At 34.2% G+C, this 22,217-nt stretch overlaps 1 protein-coding gene across 2 annotated transcripts in view; it reads left to right on the top strand.

The window, feature by feature from the left end:
• The window catches only part of LOC113391970 (irregular chiasm C-roughest protein-like), a 97,223-nt gene that overhangs the window by 28,229 nt on the left and 46,777 nt on the right, over nt 1–22,217 (top strand). For both annotated transcript variants that reach the window (XM_026628133.2, XM_026628132.2), the window contains exons 2-4: nt 11,504–11,931; nt 19,958–20,108; nt 21,398–21,478. In XM_026628133.2, coding sequence (XP_026483918.2) covers nt 11,599–11,931; nt 19,958–20,108; nt 21,398–21,478 — 565 coding nt within the window. In that variant the 5' untranslated portion in view covers nt 11,504–11,598. The remainder of the gene's footprint in view (nt 1–11,503; nt 11,932–19,957; nt 20,109–21,397; nt 21,479–22,217) is intronic.

The following is a 22,217-nucleotide window of genomic DNA, read 5'->3' as shown; positions in this document are numbered from 1 at the left end:
AAATATTACCTCAATAATTTACATCCGAAACAGTACTTTGAAAGGAAAGTATGACAAAATGTATACGCGTCAAATAAATATACAGGACGTGTTGAACGAAGCGATTTGTACATTCCAGCAAGTAAATAATATCTTATATGTACTGGATGAAATCCTTATTTACTTGGGATCGGGATGGGGAGCTACTATATTATATACTAGCTGTGACCGCGACTTCGAGCGCGTTTTAATTTAACAAAAAAGATATTATGATAGCCTAAGTTACTACTTTTTACATCAACTATCTGCCAGCGAAAGTCCCATCAAAATCTGTCCAGCCGTTCCAGAGATTAACTGGAACAAACAGACAGACAGACAAAAATTGAAAAAAAATATATTTTGGTATATGTACTGTGTATACATACATATTATGTATTTAGTAAATAGCGGTTATTTTAATACTACAAGCAGACGCTTCAATTATATGTATATATTCGATGGATTACTGGGATAGTACGGAATTCCGACGTCAAGCTGATTTAATCAACAACGGTCGAGATAATTAAATCGTAGTCCTTTATAATGTAACAGATTAAAAAAAGTAGGTGGTTGTGATGTCGTTGTGACCAATTCTAGCCACGGCAGACAATGTTAAGGTAGAACTGCCAACTACGCGGGACATATGATTTTGCACAAATACAAGTGCACTCTTTATTCCTAGTTTCTCAGGATCTGATAGGACTTCAAATCCGATACAACCGGAAAGAGTTCAGGCGCAGGACTTTACGCACTTTCCGGCACACTGGAGTGTGTGCAGCCCCTTACTTCGCCACCCTTCAAACCGGAACACAACAATACTGAGTACTGAATATCCGATGAGTGGGTGGTACCTACCCAGACATTGGCACAAAGCACTACCACCGAGTAAACTTCCAGAATCCGGGCTGTCACTGAGAATCTTTTTTCAATAACTTATTGCACCAATCTTGGTTTCAACGCAGAACCGTATTTAGCAACTAGATCAACGACGTAGTTGAAAGAATCAAAGTAGGATTTTATGGGTCATTAAAAAAATAAGTTTGTCGTGTACGAAACACGACATAAGCTTAACATTACTAAACAATATAACCTAAAATGCATGTTATATAAAACAACTAACATATATTCACTGGTTTCTCTTCTGATTGTCAAAAGCCAAACGCCACAGATATGATAGACGTGTGTTTTTGTTTGGATATATTACTCATTACTCGGGAACGGCTAGACAGATTACTATAAAAGCTCTTTACAATTGAAGTATGATCACTAGGTTCCAAGTTTCATCACGCCAAGTTTCTGACTCCGCAAAGTCAATAAATCATTCTTGGGGCAAAGTATCCGTTTCTATAATAAAATTCCGCAGACATTTTTAACTTTGCCGTTTCATAAATTCAAATCATTTGTAGAAAATTCATTGGTGAAGAAGGCATATTATTCGATACAAGATTATATAGATGATAAAAAAGCGTGGAGTTAATGCTTGTTGACTTCCAGGCAGGATATATAACATACATATGTATATAATTGTATTTAACTAACATGACTGTATTTTTAGATGTTGAAAAAGAGTAACTACTGAGTTTCTTGCCGGTTCTTCTCGGTAGAATCTACATTCCGAAGCGGTGGTAGCTTTACTTAAAATGTTTGTTAAATGACGATTTAAAAGTGCTTGTAAAATCCTACTCGAATAAATTATATTTTGATTTGATTTGAATTGACATGTTTTTTTATATATTATGCCGTTTTTCAGAAAATCGGAAAATACCAAAAGTCGTTTCAGATTGTCGTTCTTGTTTGACATTCCTGGATTTTATCTGATCATGACAATCGATTTGACCTGTTCATACTGTAATATGTTGAAAAAAAATTCGGTAGTTTTTTTTGTGTATATGGGAAATTAGAATAAATAGAACATTATAATAGTTTATCCAAGAGAGCTCTTACAAACAGTTTTGTATTTTCGTTTTACAAGATTATATTAATAACCCGTACGGAATGTCGATACCGAAGCTCCTGCGAGAAGCTCAGTAGTTATTCTTAAACAATTAAATTACATAGAAATTTTAATGAAACTAATTAATTCGTTCAGTTTAATATATCTCAGGAATTTTATTATAGATAGCATACCGCCCTGGGAAGAATTTATTGATCTTGCGATATTGAAAACTTGGTACAATAAGTTTAACCTTAGTAACATGCAACAACATTTACGGCCTGTAAATTTCCCGCTGCTGGGCTAAGGTCTCCTCTCCCTTTGAGGAGAAGGTAGGCAGCATATTCCACCACGCTGCTCCAATGCGGGTTGAAGGATTCACATGTGGCAGAATTTCGTTGAAATTAGACACATCGAGGTTTCCTCACCGTGTTTTCCTTCACCACCGAGCACGAGATGAATTATAAAGACAAATTAAGCACGTGAAAATTTAGAGGTTGCCTGGGTTTGATCCCTCAATCATCGGCTAAGAGGTACGCGTTAAAACCACTGAGCTATCTCGGCTCCTTAATAGTCGTGTTTATGCAATTAATATCGATTACTTAGCCGATGATAAATATTATTTTGATTATATATTGTTGTATGTAGTTACGCAATTATAAATATATCTACGTTGATAAACACATCTCTACGGGAGTCCCGAATACTAAGATTATAATTAGTCCGGATAGCTTATTTTTGTAATGAAAGCACTTTCAATGTTTTTAGCGTCTCCCTAAAATAATTTACTAACAATATGATATATAGATATACATGTATATAATAAGACACGATACTATAAAAATATAACAGTTCGTTTTCTTTCCCTGGCATTGGTAGGCGAACAGAATTAATTGGCGCCGTATGACATCTAAATAAATAAATAAATAAATAAATAATAATAAATATCGGACAACATCACATACATTACTCTGATCCCAATGTAAACTAAAGCACTTGTGTTATGGAAAATCAGAAGTAACGACGGTACCACATACCCAGACCCAAGACGACGTAGAAAACTAATGAACTTTTGCTACGTCGACTCGGCTGGGAATCGCGCCCGGGACTTCGGAGTCGCGTAACCACGAAAACCGGTGTACTACACTAATCGAAAAATCATATCTTATATCCTATGCGCCACCAATCTTGGAAAATAAGATAGTATGTCCCTTGTGCTTACATTGGCTCACCCTTTAAGCCGGAACACACAATACTAAATATCATACAATATTCTTACTTATTATTTATGTTTTTACAATATTTATTTTGTAGATACTATATGTGTATGTTTTTTATAGTATTGTATATAAATATGTAAATTGTTGTGTATTGTCGATAATTAATTGCCGTCATTCATGGTTTTCTGTTTGACTTAAAGGTTGACTGGCAGATAATGCCTTCAGGATTAAGTCCGCTCTTTTGTTCCATTTACTTTGTGTTTGTCAATAAAGTATTTAAGTAAATGAATAAGTATTTCGGCTTGGCTGTAAGTATATATGATGAGTAAAAAAAAGCAAAAGTAAAGCCTTTAAATGTTCTACTACTGGGCTAAGGGCCCCTGTCCCTTTGAGAAGATATTGGAGTTTATTCCACCACGCTGCTCCATTGCGGTTTCTTGGATATATATGATGAGTGGATATCAACCCAGACAGACTAGAGTCTGACATCGGAGACTAACGTCTCAGTCTTTGTCCTTGTAGTTTCACTGGCTCACTCATCCTTCAGATAAATATTAAATAAATATTAAATATTAAATAAATATTGGACAACATCACATACATTACTCTGATCCCAATGTAAGTAGCTAAAGCACTTGTATTATGGACATCAGAAGTAACGATGGTACCACAAACACCCAGACCCAAGACAACATAGAAAACTAATGAAGTTTTTCTACATCGACTCGGCCGGGAATCGAACCCGGGACCTCGGAGTGGCGTACCCATGAAAACCGGTGTACACACTACTCGACCACGGAGGTCGTCAAACAGGTCCTTTGGACCAGAACATAACAATTCTTGTTAACTGGCGGCAGAATATATGTTGAATCGGTGGTATCTTCCCAGACGCACTAAGCCCTACCACCAAGTAACTTATCAAAAGAATACCGTTTTTACTTTTACTTTTACCGTTTACATTAAAAAAATGTCATAAAAAAGTAATTCAAAAACGCTCTCGAACATAATATTATTGTAATAATTTATTTTGCTGATGGATTTCCACATTTACTAAGTCTAGACAAGAAATAATTTATTAAAGTGAACGAAAACATTTTAGAGTTCAGTCTGGTCGTCCTATTTAGATTGTAAGAATATATATTCCTGAACTCCTTTTTTATTTAACATATATATGTTTAAAATAATGATATTCATAAGCCTTTATTGACCGAATAAAATAATTTTAAACTGTAATATCCAATTCAGGCACACGAAGAATTATAGTACAGGCACGTTTTGGACCGAATCCAGAACTAAATAGAGGGTCTTTCTCGTATTAAAACAAATTGAGTCTTAATTCAATATGATAAGATCTATTATTGTATGAATATTGAAAATCTAAGTCCGATTCAAGTTACGAACGAATTAAGTCGTTTGACGTCTCAAATATCTTGCTAGATAATTTCGGTCTTTTGTAGGTTATTTTAAAGTTTTAATTAAATTTTTATTTTGTCTTACATTTGCTAAAAGTATAATTAGCGTAGTAATTACATCGCATCGTTTTTGAAATAGGAATGGAAAATACTTAATTATAAGCGCCACTAACCTTGGGAATTAAGATGGTATGTCCCTTGTGCCTGTAGTTACACTGGATATATGACATATCGTCCTTGAAACCAGAACACAACAGAACTGAGTACTGGTTGGCGGTAGAATATCTGATGAGTGAGTGCTACCTACCCAGACGGGCTTGCACAAAGCCCAACCACCAGTATTTAAATATCTTCTAGTTATAGTCACGCAGAGGCAATCTTGTTTTTTGCGGTACGTTATTTTATTAATCTTCTGGTAAAATAATCATTGCAAGGAAGCGTGGATACATACGTCGAAATATTCTACTTTGTTAGTACAAACGGCAGCTATTGTACTTTTTGTACCCATTTGATGTTATATCGCACAACCACTCTGTGGAACCAGCTTTGACAGACTGGGGAACCTTCAAAAGAGCGTACTTATTCCTTAAAGGCCGGCTACGCACCTGCAACCCCCCTGGTGTTGCAGATGTCCATGGGCGGTGGTAATCACTTTCCATCAGGTGAGCCTCCTGCTCGTTTGCCCCGTATAACATAAAAAAAAAATACTTTTTTTGTTATTTGCTGGACTCTTCTGGCAGAAGTTACCTTTTCGAATGATTATAATGTTCGTGGGTCTATTGGCTTATACATATTTCGCTAAGAGACTACAGTTAAGTACACAACGAATACTAAATACTAGAAAGGTTTATTGTTTTTAGGGCCTTTGTATTAATTAATTATTCAGTATTTTACTTGACGTTAGGGCTTTGCGCAAGCCCGTCTGGGTATGTAGCACCCACTCATCAGATATTCAACCCAAGCATTGCTTGGAAAAATACTTAGTATCGTTGTGTTCCGATTTGAAAGGTGAGTAAGCCAGTGTAAGTAGGCACAAGGGATATAACATCTTAGTTGTTTGGTGGTGTAGTTGCGATATAAGGAAGGGTTAATATTTCTTATAGCGCCAATGTCTATAAACGATGGTGACCACTTACCACCAGATGGCCCATTTGCCGTTCGCCTTCTAGCTTCTAGCTTCTAGCTTCTTCTTCTTACAGCATCTATACTCGTATTTCATTACAAACAGACTTGTCTTAGTATATATGTATTGGAAGAATTTTCCAAATTACATTACATTAGCAGCCTGTAAATTTCCCACTGCTGGGCTAAGGCCTCCTCTCCCTTTGAGGAGAAGGTTTTTGGAACATATTCCACCACGCTGCTCCAATTCGGGTTGGTGGAATACACATGTGGCACAAGAAAATTCAGTGGTGCTTGCCTGGGTTTGAACCCGAAATCATCGGTTAAAATGCACGCGTTCTAACCAATGGGCCATCTCGGCTCATAATTATAAATAAAATTAAATTTAAAAAACGGTAATAATCGTTATGATTGAACGTAGATCGCAGTGCGCTATAAATTATTTATGATATTCACGAGGGAATCAAAGATGTTACAATTTCTTATTGCCATGAAAGGAATAGACTCACACGATTGAGTATTAATGCTTTTAAAAGAACACAATAGATGCTTCGGTTTAAATATAATTAACTGTTCATTTGTCTTAATTGGATTAGTGACGGCTCGAGTCCGGTGGAGGTATTGAGCGGTTAATAAATTTGATGTCTTTTAACTCATAGAAAAAAGTCGTGATATGATTATTTTTCTGCTGAAATGTAAACTTAAATTTTACTTAACTTTAGGTAAGATTCACAGGGCACTTATAATATTTATTTTAATTTCGTATTGTGATGTGTTGTGCTTTCGTAGAGAGTATTTATTTAGTAAATTATTATCAATAGTTCTTTAACTATAAGATAATAACATAGAAAATAAATCTGTGAGATTACTATGGAAATAAATAAAATAAAAATGGCTCCACTTTTGTTTCTATACATTATAAATTAAAAGTAAATAATGTTATACATCACGAATTCGACACATAACAAAATGCTTTTATTGATTTCTGTTGTGATACATAAATCATCAGTTCTATATCTGCAAAAAGTCACTTCGTATCTCACTCGTAATATTACTATGTGGCTTTTATCCTTTAAATGATTAAAGAACACTTTCTGATTTACTATCGTGTTGTGTGGTGAATTTCGAGTTTGTTCTTACAAAATTACTCAACCGATCCGATTTGACACATCTATCATAATTACTGTCCCAGGTGAAGCTTTAATTCGATTGCTTTCAATTTTTACAACAAAAACTGTGATTACAAACGTATTTCACAATTAGCCCGCCGGTTGAATATTTGACAACATTTATTGTTGTTGTATTGTTAATATAAAATAAATATGCGTTATAATTACTAGCGAACCTGAAAATGCTCCCAGAGGTAATATTTATAACGTACCCCTTAATCTATTATCTGTGTGAAAATAGCGTAAAATAATTCAATCGAATTTCGCTTTATGCACTCTTCGTCAATGTTTTAAACTTGTACCTCAGTATAAAGGAGGTATCGCTTTGTGTGAGTTCGGGTATTAATATTTTGTATAAGAGTGCACAATGGACGTGAAATCTTAGATAACGTACATTGGCAGTACATTGACGATGTAAAAATTCTTACTAGTAAAAAAAATGTTCACGTGTAACATTTATGGCTAGCCTTGGGGTTGATACCGAACTGTATACTTAACGTTATGATGCTCTCTTATGCCGCCATACTCCCTTATTCGCATATCTTGCTTATCTCTCTCTTGTGAGTAAGTATATACCTATATATATTATATAATTTGATGTTTATGAGTCATGAACAAAAAAGTATTAATCCTTTTTAAACGATCTTGGCTCAAGCTTGACTACAATCATACCTGTCTATCCCATGTCGCTATAGTGGGCAGGAAATACAGATGTCGGAAGGAAATGCCACGTCACAACTCAGGTGACTATTATCAGGTACTATTCAGATAATTTCAATATATCTACTTGGTGTTAGAGCCTGCTTATAACTGTTAATTTTCGATTTGAAAGGTGAGTGAGTGTAACTACAGGCACATGGCCATAACATCTTAGCCCCCAAGGCTGATAACGCATTGATTATGCAAGAACTGTATATTTTTTAAATTTCCAATGTCTAAGGGCGGGGTAGATCATTTATAAGAGTTATCCTCATATCTGGTTAAGAATTTTCAACGAAAAAAAAAAAAACATATTAATCAAAAGTATTTTTAGTATATTTTTGTTAAAAAGGTGAAACATAAAAACGCCCTAAAATGTCTCCTCCAGTCGAAGTGAGAAAAAGACATACTGCGATGTTTTAATAGGTCTCATATAAAAATATAATAACTGTATATTCATTAATATTTATTAAGTTTATTTATAAATTATTTATTCACTGGTATATTACCGTATGACAATCCGTTTGATAGTTTTTAAGTCTATCACATTCATTAATAAATAATATAAAAATATTTTTATATTTGTTATTGAGTTACATTGGTTGAAATATGACAATGACGGTTGAAGGTGTCGGAGAAATCATGCCGAACGCGGAGCTTTACTGTACGCCGCGTAATCCAATAGAGTTATATATTTTATGGTATAAAAGTTTTACATAAGCCCTTATTCTACTCGTGCGAAACCGAAACAGGATGCTAGTATTACATATTTTTATAAAGCAACCTGTGTTTGCTTTCAAAACCGGTATAATATTTTTAACCAGACGTTATATAAGTTTCGTCAAAATATATCGAAGTAACGGTCCATTGCACACAAGTTACCCATTACCGTTATAAATTTCGGATTTCCTTACTTATATATGTCGTGAAATACTTGAAAATTCCTGTGAGATTCAGCGAAATAACTGCAACTTGAAATTTCAAAGGTCATCTATCTCTGTCAACCTTATAGTTGATGCTTAGGTGCAAAAGAGATGGAAAAAGTAAGATCGTGTACTTTATGTTATAGGAGTAGTTTTAGATGTGCCCTACTACGGGTTTTGTATATCATTTAAGGAAACTTAAGCCTTGGTTCCGGGAAAGCAAAAAGGATCATTTCCATGTAGTTTATAAGGTGCTTATGATATTTAGACTAATAATTCAGTACTTATGTATTAGAGTTGTGTGTATGGAATACGTGACGTCATAATATTAAAAACAAAATGGTGGATGCATGACATGCACACGAAATAAATAATTTGACAATTTTATCGAGTTTGGTATCGAATGTTTGTTTTTTTTTTAATGCACAGATTTGTACTTACATGTCAACATAATGTATAAGTATACTTTCACAACTGTTTTGTAATACGAGTGAAATTGAGGCAAGTTAAGATAAAATTAATTACGTTGATATATCTGGACATAATTGCCATTATAACGGACTAGACCGCACTAAATTTACGAATAAGGTTCGTTTTGTATGAGTTCCGAATATCTCATCCTTATTTCCTCTATATTTTTAAAAGATCTGTGGTTACCTTTTCAAAGTACATAATATATACATTCAAAGGCTAAAATATGTGAGTGCAATCCTCATTCCAGGAGAGATATATTAGCGATTCGATAGTTTTCCAATCGATTAAACTCGAACGAACCATTAGTAGCGTCCATCTAAACGATACTCTCTCGTACGAAGCAATGCAGCAGAAACTGCCGTCTTGCAACCGATCCAAATTATTTATTAGTGTTCATTCTGTGGTCTGGACAGGTTTATGTATTTTAGAATTTATAATGGCCCATATGTCTTGAGGTATATTGATTTATCGTGTGCTTCCAGTATTTAAGATCCGCTCGGACTGATGTATCGACAAATTTTCCTTGATTTGTCCGAATGGAATGTTTTTGTAGTTATTCATTGTTTGATTGATTTAATAATATTAAGTATTTATGTATTGTGGTTTGAAGGGTGAGACAGTGTAACCACAGGAACAAGGGACTTAAGATCTTAGTTCCCAAGTTGATTCTACATTGACAATGGAAGAACTGTTTACAGTGTTAATGTCTATGGGGGGGGGGGGGGGGGTTTACATGTTTATTGTCATTGATTGATTGATTTAAATTTTTGATAATTTTGTGCACGTTACTAGTTTTCACAAAGATTGGAGGGGATTATGAGGATTTTTAGTATTATTATTCCGATATAATCTGCGAACCTTCAAACGAGAACATGCCATCACTGAGTATTGCTGATTGGTGGTAGTATAGGTGATGAGGGTGGTACCTAATCATTAGTTTCATATATCTAAGCAAGATATGGTATCATTACATAGTATAAAACAGCGTCGTAAACAGCGTCAGTATTGCACCGTGCGAAGCCGGGGCGGGTCGCTAGTTTTATATAAAATAATAGTAACTTGACATAAATATTATTTGAAAATTAAATTTTTCAGTAGTCCAGTTGCAGACAGACACTGGGAATGCAATAAAATATACTATACAGCCAGGAATATCACGTGACACAAGTGAAATAGTCGGTTTCACGTTTCTATGATATATTTCAGTTGAAATGGTTAACTAAAATTATTTATAGCGGCAATACATACTGATATAAGCTTGTGGTTTAATTTTTGCGGTCACAAAAATATTCGCTGTGATTAAATAAATCCATTTGAACGTATTTTAACATAAAAAAATAACGTTAATCATGTCAATTTAAATTTTATTACGTATAATGGTTTACTGAAAATGTTAACTATAGTATAACGCGTCTAGTATTTTCAAGGTTATGATATAAATTTGAAAGTTTGTTTGTTTGATGTTTCGTTATTCAATGACACTAAAATTGTTGAACTGTTTTGAATACATTTTGGTTAAGATATTGGTTATATCCTGGTATAACAATTGAGTTATCTTAAATCAACACATGTAGCCAATGCTGTGAGTGGAAGTTAAATTTATATATGAATGTATATGTCTCTTAAAAATAGTACTGATGAGTACGAGATAGTTTAGTGGATTTAAAATGAAGATTTAAACCAAAAGTCAGATCACGTCAGGTTACATCCTGACACAAAATGCAGTAGATTTTCATGTATTTTGTTAATCAATCCTGTGCGTGGTGATGAGAAAATCTGTTGTGTTGAATGAATTTTTTGACATATGTATCCATTGACCGGAAAGGAATTAAAGAAAACTTGTATAAGTTTTCTTTAATTCAAAGCCTCCTTAAATTACTTTGCCTAACATTGACGAGCTGTTACTTTACTTTTTCAAATTTAAATATCGAATAGTTAACGAAATTCGAAATGTTATAACGTTTTCATATAAAGAATATTTTATCATAATTAAAAATGTATTCTTTTCCATCGGTTTTAATATTAACTCAATCCACTTATTTTCTGCATTCCTCCATTATTAGGTAAATATGTGCTAAAATTTCTTTTTCAATACACAATGTTTTACTTTACCGCTGAATATGAGATGAATTGTACACAAACTTTGCTTTTGAAATTACTCTAGTATTTGCTCGGATTTTTTTAATCTTCCCGTAATCCTTAGCCACGTTCTATTTATGAACCAAGGCTCAATATTCAAAATAGATATCTGCAAATCGTGCATCGAATTTCGCTTATGGATGTTATGTCCTACAATTATATGATGATAAGTTTGATATATATATATATATAATAGCAAGCTTATTATTATTATAATTTAGTAATGACATTAAAGGTTATAAAGATAGAACATGCAGCTTTGCATGTGTGTGTTTAGGAAGTATTTTGCGGTTCACTGCTGAAGTACTATTATTAATTCGATATTAATAAGGCATCATCATGCACTATTTTGTCTGATAATATATTAGATGATTAATCGAAATGTTTGTTTCAGATATATTTCATAACTTCAAGAATACGCTTACAGAGGATTCCTCGATGCCTTTGCCATATGGCTGTTCAGTACCAAATCGAAAACAATAAAACAAAATGGACACTAGAGAAACTGATCAAGATAAATATAAAAATAATGATTCAAAACCGAATAGTTATCTCAAATTTAAAGACAATATTAAGATAGCAAATAATACAAAACCAGATCTAATAAAAGAAACAAATTCTATAGATATTTTCAAAGAAAGAGATACGACCAGGAATGAAGTGAAATTAAGAGTAACAAGTAGAGAAACGAATTCATTGTTTCTGCTTTTGAGGATAGTGGATTTAATTGTATTTATGAAGAAATGGACTTTATTGTATTTGTTGATGGATTGTGCAAGTGCGTATAGTCAGCAGAAGTTTGCGATTGAACCACAGGATCAGGTAAGGCTGAATTAATTTTTTATTATATTTGTAGGCGGACGACTAAATGAGTCACTCGTATACATCGGTCATGTAAGATATTTCAAACATTCCTTATATGGCCAATGTGCCACCAACTTTGGAGACTAACATCTCAGTCTTTGATCCTGTTATTTCACTGGCTCACTCATCCTTCGAACCAGAACATAACAATACTTGTTAACTGTCGGCAGAATATATGATGAATCGGTGATATCTTCCCAGACGGGCTTGCACTAAGCCCTACCACCAAGTTAGTATCCATTATGATCTTACTTGAGATAAAATAAGCATATCACTGGATGTTTGCTTAAGTATTACTCTACATCTTTAGTAGGGTCTAGTTCACAGCAGTTCAGGGTTCATATAGTGTACTAGGCTAGCATTTGCATAGCTTGTATTGGGATTGGAAATGACAATTAGTCCAAGAGGTTAGGTGGAATTACAAATGTACTTTCATATTGGAAAATTTTAAATATTGTTCTTTATAAAAGCTTATCGTGCATATTTTCTTTATTAGCCTTAAAAGCTTGGCAATCAAATGATTGTTGATGGAAACCTCGTTGTTACAAGTTTTTAGGAGCGTATTGCACCACGCTGCCCAGAACCGATCTGGGTTGGTGGATTCACATGTGGCAGAATTTTATTGAAATTAGGCCCAAATGTGAATGTTATCCAAAATGAATGTGAGCCGAGATGGCCCAGTGGTTAGAACGCGTGCATCTTAACCGATGATTTCGGGTTTAAACCCAGGCAGGCACCACTGAATTTTCATGTGCTTAATTTGTGTTTATAATTCATCTCGTGCTCGGCGGTGAAGGAAAACATCGTGAGGAAACCTGCATGTGTGTAATTTCAACGAAATTCTGCCACATGTGTATTCCATCAACCCGCATTGGAGCAGCGTGGTGGAATATGCTTCATACCTTCTCCTCAACGGGAGAGGAGGCCTTAGCCCAGCAGTGGGAAATTTACAGGCTGATTATGTTATGTTATGTAGGCCCAAATTTCCTTATTAAGTTTTTCTTTACCATCAAGCACGAGATTAATTATAAAGACTAATTAAACACATGAAAATTGAGTGGTACTTGAGTTGTACTTTAATTTAAGTGTTCAGTAGATAATAATTTAATTATTGAGTTAAAGGTTAACCTTCCACGCTATTTGATTATATCTAATAGTTTCACGTACCTCTATAGGAATTTAGCGTTGTACAGGTAAACGATTAAATATTAAATGTAATTTCTTCAGTTTTATTGATTTGCTCAAGTGTTGTTTAATAAATATTTGCTGTAGGTATAAAGAATTATAAGAAATTTGAATTTCAAGAGTTATTTTTGAAAAAAGCGAAAAATCGTGACCGGTTTCTAGCTTTATTGACGATGAATGTATTTGCATGGCAATAGGCCTCAGACATCACTATACATTAAGCACAAAAATCCATATGGAAAGGAATTTGGGCTTTTTTACCACAGTTCTTTTAATGATTTTATAAAACGACTCTTTTAACTATCGAAGTTCCTACTATTATTGGGCCCTCTGCAATTATTCGTGATCATCGCGAGAGAAAAAGTTCGTTAGTTTTCTATGTTGTCTTGGGTCTGGGTGTTTGTGGTACCGTCGTTACTTCTGATTTTCCATAACACAAGTGCTTTAGCTACTTTCATTGGGATCAGAGTAATGTATGTGATGTTGTCCAATATTTATTATTTATTATTACTTGTACCTTGGAGCAGAGTGTTTTTTTTTTTTGCTAAAACATAACACATTATCATTACCTAATTATTGCCTCCAATAATAACAAGGGCTGGTTCATTTTCAATGCATGTTCAAGTTCATGGTCAAATTAATTGGAAATGCAATCAAAGGGATAATTTTGCGGGTATTATTGTCATTATGTTTAGTGGTTATGATTAGTAATATGAATTTAGACATTTATTTATCTCATATATTAATAGCGTCAGCCGATTTCTGTCCCAGTGATTATGGTACGATGGCTGCACATAAAAAAAAAATTATGGTCTCATTTTGAAGAGCTCCAGCCGTAGATGTGCAGGAAATTAAAGAGGATTCTTGTATTATCTTAATGAATTGAAGTAAATTGTGATCGAAAAACTCCAATTCTAACTAAATGTGTACTATTTTATATTATAAATTTCATTTAATAATAAGGTTTCATAATTTTGGCACCAAATGGGGATGAGTGACTTTCAGTTTACAATGAAATTAAAAACAATACAAAATCTATCGTAGGTTTCGATGTACCTAAAAAAATCTTTCGAAAATACGCGAAGTTTCGCGGGTGATATTGAAGTCCTTAAAATGGTTCTATATTTATTTAACAATGTAAATGTGTATCAGACGTGACCAATCGTCATTAAAATAGAGTAATCGTTATCGTAACAATTACTTTAGTGATCAGGTGGGATAAATCCAATTTCATATAAGGATTATTAATTACTAGTGAAGGTATTCTGTAAAAAGAAACTCGATACTTACCGCAGAACACGAGCGTGCGAAAATGCGTATGCGACTTTGACCGTAATCATTATAAAATTTACAGGATACACGTATCAAAATCGCGTGTCATGAAAAAGATACGAAGAATCACGTTACTGATGAAGATTTTATTATATTTGATAAACAGTTATGTTCAATAGTTATTTTTGTACATCCGAATCGAATCTTTCATTCGAAACTATGAAACGAAAACATTTGCGTCTCTTACAGAGCGACCTAGTCGAGTATAGCGTATGTAAGTTTAGAGGTTGCTGCAAAATAGAAGGTAATAAATAACTACTTAAAAATTACCTCGAATGTTGTCAAATGGAGATGTGATAGTGTACACGAAACAAATTGCATCCAAAACCAATTTGCGGATAGAAATAACCTGTGACGTGTTCTTTGAAAATGTGTGTCGGAAATCGTACTCGACAGTACCGTGATATTCTGCGTTCTCGTGCATTACGTTTCTTCGGTGGTTTGATAAAATTTATTATTTTAAACTATTGGTACTGTAAGATCAGAAGAGGAAGTAATTAAAAAAATAATCGTTTAATACACAGTTAGACTTTTCGTTTCTATTACATCTACCTCAGGTGATTAACTTTAACAAAACAGTGTGGGTAGATTAATAATAACCGTTATGACTGACAATCAAGTGAACCCTCCGACGAAAACGATCGAATGCCGAGTGCATTTTTTTTTGTTTCTTTGTGTTGTTTTGTTCGTTGGATCTGCTTGCTTTTACAGCGTCACCGGGCGTTGGGGCAAGTACTAGAGTCAGCCTTGAGCCCCGAATGCAGGTCGTCGACGCCTTATATAGGTTGTGCTTCTTATTATTACTATAAAAACAAATCTTTCTAATTTTATACAGCACTTTCCAAAAATCTATATCATTGAGGTATAAAACTATTCACACAAAGATCAATATAAATGAAGTCTGTATTATGTGGAAATCACTCAATTTGTCAGTGAAATGATATAATTTTTTATTTAAAAGGTAGCAGTATAGGGAATTACTAATATTCCTATTTACCCCTCCAATTAAGCTTAAAGCTTGGGTTAGGAGTGGGAACGACAACAGCCCAAGGGGTCAAGTCTCCCAGGATTAACCCTATTTTATTAAAAGATTACATGTTAAAAATTCATTAAACATTGTGTTCTACTAGTCTATACAAGACACTAGACAAAGTGATTTCCAAAATATTTATCTGTACTGATTATAAACGTGTAAGTAGCTCTGTCTGTCTGTCACCCTTTACGGCCTTTTTTATACCTAACATTTGACACCCACCCCCCAAAACACAAGCGAAGCCGTGGATCACAACTACTTCAATACAGAAGCGTTACGCTTTATTAATTGCTAAAAATGTAGCACCGCTTCGGAAGGAAAATCCATAGATCTGAACCGGCGAACGATTTATCAGCAGGATTTTTTAGATTATTTTTTTTGATTGAGAATGAATGAATTGAGTTGACCTCAATTGTTTTTGGGTATTTTTATGAAAAAATCCTCAGTAACAGTCCAGAATCTGCTCCTTCCAGTGCTTCCAGTTCTAAGTGTGTATACTTCGGAAAGCACCTTAGGGCGTTAGTCTTGCGCCTGAAATATTTCAGGTCGTGTGGGATTTGCTGTCCCATTATCTCCACTGAGACGTAAAATCTTCGGCCTTCCAGAAATATCACCGGTACTCGCCCAATTTCTTACAGTAGCAATGTCTATGGGTGTTGATGACCTCCACATGGTGGCCTTTTTGCCAGTTTCCCATAATATTTACAATAAAAAATATACATTATAAATAATAATTAGAAAAATACGCTGAAGGTTCCCTTTGTGTCATATTTTTTAATACGCTGAGGTCAATAATATAACCTTAAGATTGACAGTTTAGGAGAAAAAAGATAATAGGTACGAAAATTTGCATATTTATTTACTAATTACTTTTCTTAATTGAAGAGGAATAATGATAACATTCTTACCGTTTTATTAATATATTAATGTACATGAATGTAATTTATAAATACTATTTGTTTAGTTGATTTTGTATTAATCGATTTTGCTTTGAGTACCTGCTTCATTTCCTGTTAATATTTATTTGCAAATTTCCTATTACCGATATAGTATGATTGATGGCAATTTACAATTAAACCGTAATATATATTCAATTCCTGATAATATATCATAATTCCAGTCCGAATATTAGCTACAAGTATATATTTATGATATGTTAAATGTGGCGATGGATCACGATTAGATAACGAGAAACATAACCAGTAACAGTGGATTCAGATTAGGAAAAGAACCATTGAATTAAGCCCATAAAAATTGGACTTAATTTGTCTTAATATTTGATGTCATGATATGACGAAGGAAAACATGATGAATAAATTTCCATAATGATTTATTATAAGTGTATCCACCAACCCGCATTTTAGCAGCAACCACGATTTTCCTCAAAACGAGACGCAGCCTTTCCAACAGTCGTGTATTTGTTTGCTATTATAGTTACATATAAATAATCTAATCAGAAATTACTTACTAATTTTCCCATGACAACTGATTAGCAAATCAAGCATAAAAATTGAGTGCCAGATGCCAGATGGCCCAGTGGTTAGAACATGTGCATATTAGCTGAGCATTATTGGTTCAAGCCCAGGCAAGCACTAATAAATTTCTAATTCGAATGAAAACATTGTGAGAAAACCTGCATACGTGTTTCAAAGAAATTTTGTCGATTGTATATCCCACAACTCACATTGCATAGTCGAATAAACTCCAAACCTTTTCTTCAAAGAGAAGCTTTAGCCCAACAGTGGGACATTTAAAGGCTTTCCGTTAGAGCGGGTTCGTCGATAGCCTAAAGTCAAGCCAGTTCATAATCATGAAAAAAAAAAAATATTCATAATTGGAACATAATATAATTAATTACTTTTAAATCATTCTGTATAGACCCTTATAGAAGAGAGGCTTGTAATCGGGTTGGAAAGTTTGATTTATGAAATGGAATTTCCTAAATTAATATTCCGAGTCCCGCAACTTTGATTTTTGGTTGCTCTTGAGGGATTCTGATTTATTCATTAGGAGGGACCTTTTTGATTTAGCGTGGCTATTTGTGATGGATGAAATTACCTTTATAAATAATACTGGCAACCCGTCACGGCTCACGCGTAGACGTAGACGTGTTTGCTTAGAGTTTATCGCGTTCAAATAGATACGCATACGCAGCGGGGACACTTTGTTTTATTCAATAATTAGTACGTTTATATAATAGATAACTTGATAGTTTCGTAGCTAATATTAATATGAGGCTAAAGATCTTGTACTCAGTTCAAATACTAGATCAGGATGGTTAATTAGAATTTTGTTGGTAAATTTTCAATCATTCTAACGATTGTGTTACCTAGTTACTAAGTCTCGAGGATTTCGAATCGAACTTATAATTTCATCGCCAAGGGACCCATATGCGCCCATAACTTGGGAACTAAGATGTTATGTCCCTTGTGCCTGTAGTTATACTGGCTCGATCACCCTTCAAACCGGTACACAACAATACTGAGTACTGCTGCTTGGCGACCGAATATCTGATGTGGGTGTTACCTACCCAGACAAGCTTGCACAAAGCCTCACCACCTAATATCCAAACACTTTATCCAGCAAAAATTAAAAAAATATAACGTAGTAGGAATTTATTACGATAGTAATTTCTGTTATACATTTCGTATCATGAAGTACGAACGAAATCTAATTAGATAGACTCGGAAACTTGGAATCTTGGAAAATGTTTCATTTTATTACGTTATAAAAATAAATATTAAGTACTTAACGTAATTACAAACAGCAATAATATTGTATTGAGCCATAACACAATTAATTATGAAATAAATAAAAGATACACCGTACAGTTTTGAGAATTGTTATCATCATCGCCAGGAAGTTAAGGATAATGGTTACAAGTTATTCTGTACTATATATATTAACTAGCGAACTTGGGAACTAAGATGTTAAGTTCCTTGTGCCTGTAGTTTCATGGCTCACTCACTTCAAGCCAGAACACAACAATATATAGTATTGTTGTTTGGCTGTAAAATGTATAATGATTGCGTGCTATAAATAAATATAAATAAATATTGGACAGGATCACATACATTACTCTGATCCCAATGTAAGTAGCTAAAGCACTTGTGTTATGGAAAATCAGAAGTAACGACGGTACCACAAACACCCAGACCCAAGGCAACATAGAAAACTAATGAACTTTTTTCTACATCGACTCGGCCGGGAATCGAACCCGGGACCTCGGAGTGGCGTACCCATGAATACCGGTGTACACACTACTCGACCACGGAGGTCGTCACTCGACCACGGAGGTATCTATCCAATTGGGATTGCCCAAAGCCCTATCACCTAGTAAAGTTTAATTTATGGTCGCGTTTTCGCATATTTCCATTAAAATTCTGAACACAGCGTTTATAGTATATATTTAACTATATTTGTTTGATTTGAACGAGTATTGAAAATGACGCGAATAGGAAATAAGACATATTTTCGTTTACTTGTCGGATTTAGTTCCGCATAAAGGATTCAAATATTTGAGTTGACCGTCTTATGACTTAGTAGTTGCATTTCGCCGCCCTTGCGTGAACTATTTTGTAAATAGAAAATATCTTAACATATACGATGTGTGATTCTGTAAGAATTCGCTTCATATCTCACTTGTGAAATGTGACAATCGAGTTACGGTGATACGACATTTTGATACGTGTATCCTATAAATTTTAATTAAGAATTAAAAAGGAACCCTTATAAGATAACTTCGTTGTCCGTATGTCTGTTTGTCTTTCTGCCTGTCCGTCAAGACCCCTTTTTCTCAGGAACGCGTAGAGATATAAAGTTGAAATTAATATCAGATGTGGTCTAAAGAGCCGAGATGGCCCAGTGGTTAGAACGCGTGCATCTTAACCGATGATTTCGGGTTCAAACCCAGGCAGGCACCACTGAATTTACATGTGCTTAATTTGTTTATAATTCATCTCGTGCTCGGCGGTGAAGGAAAACATCGTGAGGAAACCTGCATGTGTCTAATTTCAACGAAATTCTGCCACATGTGTATTCCACCAACCCGCATTGGAGCAGCGTGGTGGAATATGCTCCATACCTTCTCCTCAACGGGAGAGGAGGCCTTAGCCCAGCAGTGGGAAATTTACAGGCTGATTATGATATGTTTTATGTTATGTGGTCTACTATTTCTTAGAAATGTGTAGAAAATCAAACCTCTAAATCTATGCAATCAAACGATACTTTCGCAAAGGATACACACCGTGAAGGGTACTTCCGGTGACCAAAAATCATGAAATTAGGAAAAAACAAAAATCTGGTGGTACGCAATCCTCAAAGCGCGAGAGCGATTCACACTTTCCCAGTTTTTATATATTTTATATTTATCAATAAACGATTGGATACATTTGAAGCCAAATAAAGCTATGAGTTATTGTCTATTATTCACAGAGTGCAGTGGTCGGTACAAGAGTGACGTTACCATGTCGTGTGGTGAACAAGGCTGGTCAGTTGCAATGGACGAAGGACGACTTCGGGCTCGGGACACATCGGCATTTAACGGGATACGAACGTTATAGAATGGTCGGCAGCGATGAAGAAGGTGAGCAATCATTAAAATTGACGAACTGTTCTTATTTTGAACTTTCACATTCTCGAAAGTAATTCAGCAATCATTAACAACCCACTCCTGAAATAGCTGAACAGTGAGAGTTAATCTATATATTATTAGTATTGTTATAGTATATTTAAGATCTCCCCCCGTCACACTTCTATTTATATTTACCCCCAGCTTATATCAGAAATGACCGTGGGGATTTTTCATTCAGTTTTCAACAGTGCGCCGACTATGTTAATTTGTGAATATTTTGTGCATATTAGCTTGTGGTGTGGATATCTACTGAATGCGTCAGAAAAAGGGTCTCTTGAGACTAGAACATGCGCTGCTTGAACGGATAAAGTTTTATGTTAATTTGGTGCTAATTGGTATAATATGGAAGGGTTATGTATCAGACATTATGCTCTTACTAAAAAGTACCAATATAGGCACTAGGTACATGAAAATTTTGCTCTCAAATTTGTTAATTGATTAATGTCTTTGTTTGGTGTTGACCATTTACCATCAGGTGGCTATACTCAGTTTGTCTACCTATTTAAAATAATAAATGAATGGCCGAATAAATAATAGCCGAGATGGCCCAGTGGTTAGAACGCGTGCATCTTAACCGATGATTACGAGTTCAAGTCCAGGCATGCACCGCTGAATTTTCGTGCTCTATTTGTGATTATAATTCATCTCGAGCTCGGCGGTGAAGGAAAAGATCGCAAGGAAACCTACATGTTTCTAATTTCAACGAAAATCTGTCACATATGTATCCAGCAACCCGCATTGGGGCATCGTGGTGGAATATGCTCCAAACCTATTCCTCAGAGTGAGAAGAGGCCTTAGCCTAAGTTTCAAAGTATGTTAACTGTTAAAGAATATCTTTATTTTAAAACGTATTATTTATATATAGTGATTGTTATTTGTATTTTGTTGTAAAAAAAAATTTTCTCAATTTATTGTTATTCTGTCTTTTCCTTGTACGTATGTGTGTATGAGTTCTTTATTCTACCATAATTTTTAATGCCTGAACATATTTGGATGTATGGTTTATCGTTAGAATCCTTATACTATTCCAAATAACGCTGACTATAAATTAATTAATTCATTCAATTAAAAGCAAATCATTGTGAGAAATTTTTCTTTTACCAAATAAATTCTGCCATATATGTGTCTGTACTCCATTAATATATGAATTATTTTTACGCAATTTGCTCCTTAAAAGGACTAGTTGCATATTTTTTTTTTTTACTTTAATGATACTTACTATATTTTATTTTTTGTTTTAGGGGATTATTCGTTAGATATACGAGATGTTGCTTTAGAAGACGACGCGCTTTATCAATGCCAAGTCAGTACTGGACCAAGAGGTAAGATTATTGTTTTATTATTTAAAAAAAGTTTGATAAAATTAATCAATTAATTTTGTTTATTCAAATATTGGTCACAAGCAATTGCATGGTTAAAGTCCTGTTTAATGCTATATAGGCATTCTCTCCCAGCCATTTATGCTAAGCAAATATTCACGATGTCGACAAATATTTAAAATTACATTTACAAAATTAAATTGCTAGATACGAACGCTGTGAATTCAATGAAATTGAAATTCCAGCTATAGTTAAATTGTAAGGAAATCAAAACAGAAAAGCATATTTGTGGCTTCATTTAAAATTAGTGAACGATTTTTAAAACGCCGGTTTATCAAGCCTTATGTAAATGACGAATTTTATAAGCATTAGGACTTCATAAAGTTAGTGTTAGGTCCTGTAGTCAATAAAAAATTTACGACTTACGAACAAATGTCGACTATAAAATAGTATATAAAGTTAGAACTAACGTAATTTTTCGATTTCGATATTAAATTCGACATTTACGGTTGGAAGTTTAAAATACGCTCGTCTGAATGTCTGTAGCGTGAAATGTTACTCTTTATTATATTGTGTTTTAAATTGAAAGTAGGCTGATGATCATGCTCGATTTACTTCGTGATGGGCCTTTATAAAGGTATTATGGGTACCAAACATTCGTCACATATTGTACCGCAATATAAGCAAAATTAAAATATACTTTATTCAAGGACGCTTATACAAGCACTTTTGAATCGTCATT

Source organism: Vanessa tameamea, chromosome 27, assembly GCF_037043105.1.
Source record: "Vanessa tameamea isolate UH-Manoa-2023 chromosome 27, ilVanTame1 primary haplotype, whole genome shotgun sequence".
Classification (NCBI taxonomy): domain Eukaryota; kingdom Metazoa; phylum Arthropoda; class Insecta; order Lepidoptera; family Nymphalidae; genus Vanessa; species Vanessa tameamea.
The sequence above is the reverse complement of the archived record's forward strand: the minus strand, read 5'-3'. Positions and strand labels throughout refer to the sequence as shown.